This window comes from Nyctereutes procyonoides, unplaced genomic scaffold (assembly GCF_905146905.1).
Source record: "Nyctereutes procyonoides isolate TBG_1078 unplaced genomic scaffold, NYPRO_anot_genome, whole genome shotgun sequence".
In the NCBI taxonomy this organism is placed as follows: Eukaryota; Metazoa; Chordata; class Mammalia; order Carnivora; family Canidae; genus Nyctereutes; species Nyctereutes procyonoides.
Genome location: NW_026575134.1, coordinates 11,218,923 through 11,230,418, shown reverse-complemented (window position 1 = coordinate 11,230,418; position 11,496 = coordinate 11,218,923). Strand labels below are relative to the sequence as shown.

The 11,496-nt window shown below is 39.4% G+C and overlaps 1 gene segment (V, D, J or C); it reads right to left on the bottom strand.

The window, feature by feature from the left end:
* Positions 1-565: 565 nt before the first annotated feature.
* The window catches only part of LOC129494330 (T cell receptor gamma constant 2-like), a 42,626-nt gene continuing 31,695 nt past the window's right edge, over positions 566-11,496 (bottom strand). The window contains 3 exon segments of the C gene segment in view: positions 566-702; positions 2,354-2,401; positions 9,544-9,669. Coding sequence covers positions 566-702; positions 2,354-2,401; positions 9,544-9,669 — 311 coding nt within the window.

The following is an 11,496-nucleotide window of genomic DNA, read 5'->3' as shown; positions in this document are numbered from 1 at the left end:
CAAGAATTAGGAATATGGAATTGACCAATATTACAACCAACACTGTATTTGAAGGCTCAGCTGTCATGCTGCCTCTTACATTTGACTCTCAATTAGATAGCACCAAATAAAAGCAGACATAGGCCAAAGTAGAATTTTGATTGCTTTTATTGTGTTTACTATGATAAACAGTACGAAATTCAGGTAGCAAGGATGTGTGCTTCCAGGGAATCATCTGGATAAAGAAGAGTTCAAGGATACAGCTGGAAGCTGCATGCTAGCTGTACTCAGAGGCATGGTACTGAGTGGCTGAGGAGCTGGTGGGCATTGAGGAGAGAGCAGTGCTGAAGCCCCTGGGGATGGCCCCCTGTCCCCAACTCTGAGTCATGGCCGAATTTGTTCTTGCTGCAGAGTGAAAGTTTCTGTTTGCCCAGTGGTTTATAAATCCATTCTGCATAATGACACTATAGAGAAGACACACGTGAAATGAAATAACCCAATCTCAGAAAGAAAACCCCACTAGATCCTCAGCAGACACTTTGGAACAGCAGCCAAGTACAAAATTGGATCCTGGTGGCACCGTGTGTTAGGAACTCTTCCCATTACCATCGAGCACTGATCTCCCAAGCAGATAGATGGTGATGATGATGGAGTACGTCAGACTCTTCAGGAGGAGGAGGAGGTAGGTGTAGTAGGCAGAGGTGTTCATGAGCTGCAGCGAGTCTAAAAGAAATGATTTATTACTTCCACAGTTTTTTTGAAAGGCCAAGATTTAGTCATTGGAGAGTGGTGACTGTATATATTTCTGATAACCTAGCTTGAAGTGACACCTCACACCAGCACAACCGGGTAGTAAATACTTACATCACCATCACCACCACCACCACCTGAGACACCTCAGAACCCAGTTTTTTAGGTCAAGTCAGTCAAAAACCTATGAAATTCACATAGTACATTCCAAAGTATTAAAAAGTAAGGTTGTGCTTATAATGAGTGAATTCTGTGGGAAAAAAATACATTGGTGATAAATGGCTTTTAGCACATTCATCACATCCTGAATCTAGGCAAGCATAAGAAACAATATACATTAAGTACAAACTGAATGTCATTTATTTTGAGAACTTTGCATGCAAAGCTTAAATCTTACTTAATTTTACAATAACCTCTGAGATGATTATTTTCATTCCCAATTTACAAATAATATAAGTACAGAGAGAGAAGCCATTTGCCTGATTTCATACAACTAGTGAATACTAGACTCCAGATTTCAATCCGAGCAGCACAGAATTGAAGAACACTTTCTTGGTTTCTCTGCAATTCTGCATCTCCACATATAATAAATAGCCAAGACTTCAAAATGATTAAGCCAATTAAAAGTTGGATGCTGCTGCTGAAGATGATGATGATGTTGATGATGGTTAGAGTCCAGAAGTCCCCTGATATTGGCCTTGGAAGATCGATCAGCAGGGCTGGAACCCATGCTCCTCATCATTTCCTTTTCTTTATATGTGGGGAGATGGAGCCAGGAGCTAGAAATTATGATGCAGCAGCTAAAAAGGATACCTAAGCTAGACATGACACATATTCCATGTTATATCTTCAATAAGTGAGTTAGGTGTTATTTGTGTTGATTTTGCTGGGCTCCAAAATTGTAAATAGTTTACCCATACTCATGCACTGGATAATTAAAAGGCTGGAGTCTGAGTTTAGTCTGTGGCACTGGAAGCCCTGCACTGACACCTCCTCCCCATGTGTGCACCTGTCTCAGGACCTTGGCTTTGGGACTTAGAGGAAGAACAAAACCTTAGTAAGTGTGTGAACTTGATTCATCTTGAATCTAATGGTGTCGGTTTCAGCCTCAGCTCTCGCTGTGTGGCATGGAGACTGAATTCATTGTAGCTCATTGCCCTCATGTGTAAAATGGGAATATAATCCATCACAGTGAGAATAAGAGCTATAAACAAAATGCACTCACAGTGCAGCACAATGTCTTCTGTACAAGAACCTCTCAGTGTCTGTTAATGTTCTTAACTACCAGCAAGAATAAGGCTAAAAAAATATAGAAACAACATGATATCATGATTTCCTCAGACAGTGAAATACCAGTCACAAAAATGAACGAAATTCATTGCTGAAAGAATTCAGGGCACATCACTGCACCCCTAATTCATGGTCCTCTCATACCCCAGCCAGCAGTTACTGTGTGAAGATGACCTGAGAGACGCTGGATTGACATAAATATCACTCAGTCTATTTTGCAAGATACAGCCATTCTGAGGTTTCTCCCTGAAGCCAGGGGAGTTCAAGGGTTAAGTTGATCAAGAAGGAAAAATTCTGCAGCATAACATAAAGGCAAATATAGCCAAAAACTTACCATATTCATCATCCAGGGAAGCTTCTGTGGAGTTAAGAGCAACTGGTTCTAAAAGAAATGAGGACTAGTATTATTCATTGTTCATATCCATTGTTTAACTTTCCTCTGTGTTGTGGATAGATGATGATGATGATAGATAGATAGATAGATAGATAGATAGATAGATAGATAGATAGATAGATAATAGATAGATAGATGATAGAATTTGTCAGGAGAGAGGAAGAGCTATACAAATAGCATCCCAATTCTAGAAATTGTTTATTTGGTTTTACATAATTTAGTAGATCAATTCACATATTGTATTTCTGCACATAAAGATGTTGCAGTTTGTGATTGATGCATTTTTTTAGTCTCAGAACTGGAGGGTAATGCCTAACATTATCTTGTTTTCCTTCTGTGCTCATAGCTTGTAGCACAATAGGTACTCCACAGTATTTGCTTTATAAATATTATTGATTAGAAAAGTAATGAGAAACGGTGACTGCTGTCCAGTCCTCTTCACCCACTACTCACATGAAGGGTTGCTCCCAAATGGATCTGTCCAACTCTAAAATCCACAGCAGCACCTTACATGTTGGAAGGAGTCTGGTTTAGGTAAATTTCCTAAGGTAAGAAGCAGCCCTGTCTTTCAAATCATGCGTGCCCCAGTATCCTCAACTCTTGCACATGATTTTCTGGACTGATGGTGTTGGAAGACCTGACAACAATACTAAAGAAGGCCAAAACCTACTGTTTGATTGTTATTGTGCCAGGCACTATGTGGAAGTTTATAGGCATTATCTTATCTCATCTCCCCATTACATTGATAAGAGCTGAATTTGGAGAATTCCATGTTACCCAGAAGGAAACAAGATTTAGAAAGTCTATGTCCCTTGCTGAATAGCATACCAGTGATGATTGCCAGAGCCAGCACTTAAAGGATGATTGTGGGGGTTTGATGAGCTAGAGCCTGTGGAAAGCATCTTGTAAAACAACCCATAGAAATCAAACATAACTCCACCATTTTGGACTCTCAGATACCATCTCTTCCAAATAATTGAATTAGTCTTTGCAAATGACTATTTTATTACAGAAGCTCGGCATTTCTTTTTTATTTTTTTAAGATTTTGTTATTTATTTGAGAGAGAGAGACAGAGAGAGAGCATGATGAGTGGGAATGGGCAGAGGGAGAGCAAGAAGTCAACACTCGCTAATTAAGGAGCCCAACTCTCAAATCAAACCTGCACTTTGGAATCATGATTGAGCCAATGGCAGTCACTTAACCGAGTAAGCTACCATGCAACCCTAAAAGTTCAGCATCTCATTGCACAAGTTTGCCAGAATAGAATGAAAGGCCACATCACACTGATAGTTGTCTGAATACATAAATCTGAGGTGAGAGTTGTAATTATCTACAGTATAGAAAAACAAATGAAAAAAAAAAACACCCAATTTACATACAAACACGAAAACCATTAATGGTAGTTGACCATTGGATGCAGGAAGAGAAAGTTGCAAATTTCTTTTGGTTTATCCTTTTTCTGCTCAATGTGTCCTTGTCCACACAGACATGGCTCTGGCATGCAATTTTACGCACTCCAGACAATCTTATGTTGGTGTGCACTTGAAGAAATGGGTGTGAGGTATAGACTTTTGGTTAAATATCAGAAAGGACAATGTTAGGATAATTATGTTAAATGATAAAATATCCTAAAGGTCTGACTTTACAATGCCTTCAAGGTCTCTTATCCATATAGTGATTTTATTCATCATATTTGCCCCTGAGACTAATATAAAACTATAGGTTAGCTAACTGGAAGTAAAATCAAAACTTCAAAAAAGGTAAATAAATATCTCTTACCATAATCATGCATTGAATGATATGAAGACAGGAAACAAACAACTTTCATAATAAAACTTGTATTTGTGTGCTAGGGGCCCTTTCTCAATCAAGGTTTGTCAAAAATGTGGACAAGATGAGTTTTATCTCTCTTCAGATCATTCACTGTTCAGTGCTTTCATGTATAAACATATATATAAGTGTTATATATTTTTTAAAAAGCTTCCATGGTTTAGCACGGAAAATGTGTTGTAGAATTCCTTAGCAGAAATGCCCTCATAACAAAAACAAAAACAAAAACAAAAAACAAAAAAAGCAAAAAAACAAAAACAAAACAAAACAAAAAAAAGAAATGCCCTCATTTGTTTGTTGTTATGAGAAGACCTTGGAAGATATCCTCTCTGTTAAATCTAGAAATAAACATTAAGGCTCTTTGTATAATTTGATTTTAGTTGATTTTAAGAAAGGATAAAAATGAGTAGTATGAGTATAGGAATAAATTCATCCGTGTCATGTTTTCAACAGAAAGTACTTTCACTGTCATAATTTCTGTTGCTCTGCATCGCAGTTCAGGTAAAAGTAAACGAAAATATTTAATCCTAAATTGATCATTGAACAAACTAAGAATCTATGAAACAACATAAATTCAACTGAGCATATATTAAAGATCTACTTGGCTGTATTTAGCAACCTATTCATGAATCGGGCATCATCCTATCCAGCAAGTAGGAGGCAACTCCTAAGGGCTATAGGAAAGAGGTTTTTCAAGATAGAGAGTGAAAAAGAAATTATTAGCAAAGAATACACTGTTTTAGGCAGGGTCGCTATCCCAAGGGGAGCAGAGGGGGTCAATCAGTAAACATCCTAGTGCTGACCAGGAAATATCCATGTCCACTGGCTAAAGGTTACAGTTCTGGGTATTGTAACTGCAGTGCAGTAGCTATGAAGACTTGGTTTACTGATTCGTGGCCTCAAGCTAAATGAGTACATCGTGAGCCTGTGGTTTCCTTTACAACAACCTTCCCTTTTGATCTGATCTCAGCTTAACTCAGAGATGGGATCAAAATTGAAGATATTAATACGGGTCTCAGCAACAGTGCTGAAGTTCTCAGTTTGTGTTGTTCTTCTGGGTGATTTCATGGGTCTTGACCTTTATGCTCAATCCTTGTAATATTCAAGGGTTACCACTTCAGCTGTATAATATTTAAATTGGACATTTTGTCATTCTTTGGTGATGTTCCAGTTTTAGAAAGATCATTTGTTTATAGGTTTCTGGCTTAGAACAGGCATGTAAAGTTTTTGAGAGAACAAAATGCATCAGGCAGATTATTATGATGACTATAAACAGGATAATTCCCCATGTTTAGAGCGCTTTCTGATGTCATTGTCCACAATATTCAAAGCAATTAGAATCAAATAAGTAGGAAAGACCCTGCTGAAAGAGTTACTGAGTTTTACCTTCCCCAGTAGTGTTCATCTGGGTATAGCAAGTGAGGTGGCCTACAGCACAGATTCAGCCTTTCTCAGCGAAGAGATAATCGAGGGCTACCTTCAAGAATTACTTTGGACAGAAAGGATTTTCTGGTGGCTGCCCTGGTTTTCCTTTAGACCCGACTCTGTTTAATACACTCCCATTGTTTATCCACCTTCATTTCTCTGTCAGAAGCAGACTGGTGCCATATTACAAGGACATCAGGACAGCCAACGTCTGGCAATGAGGGGCCGTTTTTTTTTTTTTTTTTTTTTGTAGAATTGGAATGGACTTTATCTACACGTACCACAATTTTACAAGGATTTGTGTTGGGCAGCCATTACTTTAGGAGGGATTCTGCAAAAATTTCAAGAATGAAGGAGAAGGCCTTGATCAGACTTCATTTACATTTATCCCACACTAGGGAAGTAGGGCCCTGCCAAAGGAATACATCCTGGTAGCTTCTTGGTAGTCCCAACTAACTAGGGATTTAAATTTAGGAGAGTCAACCAATGAGATATCTTTACCTTGAGAAAATGTAGGAGCAGAGTAAGATTTTCTGCTAGCCTGAAATACAAGTTTGCTCTAAATTACAGAGGTTACCCTTTGTCAATGACATAGGATATACAGGTCATTGCCAGAGTACAGGATAAGAAAGGAGGGAGAAAGGAGTTCATATTTAGTTAGTTTCGCCTAAACCCCTGTTTAGGTGAAAGAAGTCTCCTGTATCTGGGCAGAACCAGGTGATAGATGCAGACATTTGTAGCTATGTGCTGCGTACAAGGCTCAACCTTTAGTTTTACAGCTGTTTCACTTGTTAAGGTCCCTCTTTTACTGGGATAGTTAGGGATTACCTTCCTCTGACGTTTTGTCAAAAATACCTAATCAGCAGGCTGTAAACTGTTACCCACAGGATCCTTTTTGTGATCGAAGAAGGTTTCCAGTTTAACCTTTTATTGACAGTTTTGAGAATCAGATTTTGGAGATTTAGAGTAGTGGTAAGACTAGCAGGAACACAAAGGATCAGCAGAAATTTGTACACTAAGACAATTCCAAGATGGTGGCAGGGTTTTCCTAAATGTTCCTGTGATTTGCCCAACGAAGGGGGAGCCTTGATCACGGGAATCACAGAAGGTGGCCCCCCCAAGGGAAAGCCCATTTATAAGTGTGCGTTTCCATAGTGAGGTCATCAGCCTCTTGGCAGAAAAATAAATACATAATGACAAGTGCATATGACAACCCATACTAAGCGGCAATGGAATGAAGTCCAGCTGCAAGTATTCAACGTGTCCAGAGAGAGGAGTTATGAAGCCTCTGGAGGCAAAGATAATTTTCCCAGAATTAAGGACCTGACACATTAGACACTGATTGTAAACCATTTTGTATATTATATAAGTCTTCCCAGTGACATCCTTTCAAAATTTGAGCCATTTAAAACGTCCATTGTGGGTAAAGTAATGAAAAAGCAAAACTTATGAGAAATGAGGTTTGCCATGGAGCCCAAAGAACCAAGTGACTGCTCTGGTTTTCCATTAGACCTGACTCTTTGTCTAATATGCTCTCATTTTTATCCACCTTCATTTCTCTGATTCAGAAGCAGACAGATTCCATATTACAAGGACATCAGGACAGCCAACGTCTGGCAATGAGGGGCAATTTTTTTTGTAGAACAGAATAGACTTTATGTACACGTACCACAATCTTACAAATACAATATCTAGAAAACTTAGTGTGAGCTAATTTTTGACAATGCGTCCCATTGTAATCTAACATGCCAAATGATTCAACTAGTTTAAGAAACCCACTGGAATGCTCCAAGTCAAAGAGACTTAAGCGGACCAAAACTCCAAGAAAGTAAACTAAGAACCCTAACCACCCCCCCGCCCCCTATAAAAGCATTCGTCCTTTTGGCAGGAGAAAACCCAAATTCTAATGGTCATCAACTTACTTTTGATTTGAAAATTCTTCATTCCAACGTCAGTCAGTCCTGCCCACACATAATATTCCTTTCCAAACATCCCCTTTTTGCAAACATATACAACTTTCTCTTTTACACTCATGTTTTGTCCTCAGTTTATCCTCTTTGGATAACCAGCCTGCCTTTAGAACAAAATCCCTCTTTTTCCCCCCAAAAGTGTATTTCCATTCCTCATACTTTTTCTTACTAAAAACACATCTCTTACTTTCTTTGCTTTCCAAGTGTTTCTCTTTATTTTCAGCAGTCTGCATCACATACACTAGAATTCTGAACTCGTAGAAACCTTCATATTTAAAGCAAGCTAGTCATCATGCAGTTGTGAACCGTTTGTTAATCTGCAATCTTTAGATTGCCGAATTTATGCCGAATATCATAATTTCTAGAAATGTGTACTTCTTCATAAAACAATCTTTCAGTAAAGCACCAAATATGACTATGAACAGGCCCGAGTTTATCTTTGCTTTCCTAAAGCCAATCATTTACAAGCCCTTTTCCATAAATAGGGGAATAAGAGGGAAGGTCAAGGAACAGAAGTACTTTGAATTCCTTCAAGAGATGCATTTCTACTTCTGTTAAGATTTGTCAGCCCAGTTGCCCTCAATTAATCAGGGTTTTATTCACATGAAATGACATCATGGGTTGATCCACCTAATCAAGCACATGAACCTCAATTTGCTTCCTTCCCTCTGGTTGCATAGTTTTAATTTTAAGATTTCTGACATGTGGAATAACACCCTTTGTGCGTTATGAGGGTCTTCAAGTCAGTGCAAAGAATACTACCCTCCCAGTACTCAGAGTCACTCACAGTCAGAGCCGAGGAAGGAACCAACAAGCCACATGTCCCAAGCAGGCAGAAAGCTAAGGGCAGTTACACAGGATGACACAAGCAAGAAGGCAATAGCTCTCACTGTGAGAGAAAGGATCGATAGCAAGGGCCTGGATTTGGAAAGAATGGGACAACAAGAAATTTTACTTTCCTCTCTGGACCAAGCACTGTGGACAGAGATTTGGAAGGAGCTACTTCTGTTAAGAGTTTCTACTCTTCCCTGCCTTCTGCTAGTTTTTCTAGGATCCCTTGTGCAGGTGCTGGAATTTACCCGAATTTTCTCTTGATTGTTTAAGAGAAAAAAGCACATAGCAATTTGCCAGGAACCACCCCATTTCATCAACTGTGGAGGGGGCTCATTTGGCGGCTCTCCTATGAAGATAGATACGGGGGTGTCTGTAAGGCTATGAAATAGCAGACTGCTGTTTGTGGCTGTGTAGTCTGTTCAGAGTGGAAAATCAATTCAGACTAGAATGAACCCACAGAGGAGCCCAGAGGGGAGCAGGAGTAGTTGGATCAGTCTATTAATGTTCTGTTTTAGGTACTTCTTCCATCTTTAATTTTTCATTAGCCTTTTGCAATGAGTCAATCAAATAACTTTGAAATATTAAATATTTTGGAAGATTCTATTTAATTGGGGAACTCTTGCTTTTGACTGCACATCTTAACGATCTGATTTAATTTGCAAGTTCCCCCATTATGGGCATTATATTTCTAGGTTATCTTTGCCCTGAGGTCTCGCAGCAGCTTGGCCTTTATCTACATGAATGAAGACTAACTGTACATGAACATTAGCGTATGGGCAGCAGGAGATGATACTGAGTTCTGGCCACAAGAAGACTCTGTGTGCACCAGCAATTCTCTGGAATATTGCTGAAGTTTCCATCTGTGAAACTTGGTCTTGCTTGGTTCTTTGCCTGTTCGGTTGGACTCTGTGCAAATATCCAGCTCAGTGAGGCCCAGAGCAGACACCCTAGTAACTGAACACAGGCATAACATTCTGCCAGCCCAAGCTGACCTGCCTGTCAAGCAAAGCCAATTAGATTAGGAGTCAGAACACAAAGTGAATTAGAGCTTGGAACCAGGGAGAACTCACCCACAGTGCTTGCACCAGGTGGGAAAGATCGTGAACTTAGAGGGCTCACAGTTACCACCTCTGTGTTTTGCTTTGCCTCTGAATGCCCTTCGGAGTCAACATCAGATTCCATCCTTGCCACCAAATCTGTTAACAAAAATCAACCAAGTAAATGTTTACAGTCTAAATTCTCTGTTAATCAACCAATTTATGAATCACACAGCATTCCATTTAGCAAGCAGAGGGAACTCCAAAAACTATAGGAGAGGAAAGGTTTTTAAGAATAGGCAGGAGGTGGGAAGGGAATATTTAGCAAAGAATTCATTGTTTTGGGCAAAGTCACCCTCCCAAGGGGAAGGGAATGGGTCAATCAGGAAACTTCCCAGGGCTGACCAGTAAATTCCCATATTGACTGATTAAAGATTACTCTTATGGGGGGGGGGGGTTGAATGGCATTTGGTTTAGGTAGTAAGTCTAGATTTATTGCCTTGGGGCCATAAGCTAAGTTTTGCCATTTGGGTCTGTGGGTTTTTTTTTTCCAATGCTCCGAGAACAGAAAGACTTACTTCAGTAATTTAGACTTGTATATAGCAAAGCTCTTCAAACATCTTATTACGTGCTCCTTCTCCACTGCTTAAGAAGTGCTTATCAACCACAAGGAAAAACTAAAGTGCTTCCTACTTATGGTCCCTTTGGGGCCTTGGTCTGTGATGTCAATGCCAGGACTTGACTTTTGAGTCTAGTCAGTTAGTGGATCAGAGCGGGGCCAGGGCACATTGAGGCCATCTGCCCTCCCTATCTAAATATGACCAGTGTCTGCCCCAATGAGGCATTTTGGACAAATGCTTGAATCACAAGTGACCCTGGTTGATTAGGAAAAGTATATTCACTTGACTGCAGTGATCCTCCTTGGGACAGTAGTTCATCCTGCATCCCTTCCAGTCTGGCTCACACTAGAATTGCAATAAAAGTTTGCTTAGCAGTATTACCAATGGTAATAAATACATTCATTGTGTTGGATGGAGAATGTTAATATACCTTTGCTTCATTCAGTGTTTACTTACTAAATTTCACCTAATATCACCTATGCTGATATTTTAATTTGAATCTGAAAAATTCAAGACCATACTAAAACCTCAGTAGTCAAATTATTATTTCTGGTTGAGTTGTGATTCGGCTCCATGAGATCAATAGCATTTTGTCTCCTATAACTCATTGTTTATGGGTGATACTTTGAGTAGAGCAAGATTGAAGTAAAAAGTATTTTGACTGCTACATAGAGCGTTCTTGAAATATGTATAATTGTTTTTATTTCCTGATCAAGTAAAGGTATCAAAAGTGGACTCCCTTGTGTGTTTCCTATGTGAGAGGTTGCTAAGGGCTTTCACATGTACTGTTTCATTAAATCAAGAAATGATGGTAAAAAACATCACTGTGGGGCAGCCTGGGTGGCTCAGGGGTTTAGCCTTCAGTCCAGGGCATGATCCTGGAGATCTGGGATCGAGTCCCACATCAAGCTCCCTACATGGAGCCTGCTTCTCCCTCTGCCTGTGTCTCTGTCTCTGTCTCTCTCTCTCTCTCTGTCTCTATGAATAAATAAATAAAATCTTTAAAAATCATCACTGTGAAATTAATATTTTGGATGCTAAAACTGAGGTGACAAAGGCTAAGTAAATTTGTCCTTTTCTCTTTCTCTGTAGGTTCAAAAACCCATACTGTTTTTTTTAAAAGATATATTTATTTGTTTTGAGAGAAAGAGAGAGAGAAAGAGCAAGAGCATATGTGGGAAGGGGCAGAGAGGGAATTTCAAATAACTCTGTGCTAAGTGGGGAATCCCGATACAGGGATCCATCTCATGACCCTGAGATCATGACCTGAGCTGAATGAAGTGTCAGATGTTCAACTTACTGAGTCTCCCAGGTGCCCTCAAAGCCCATACTATTTGAAATCTATGGGGAAAGAGCAGAATATATA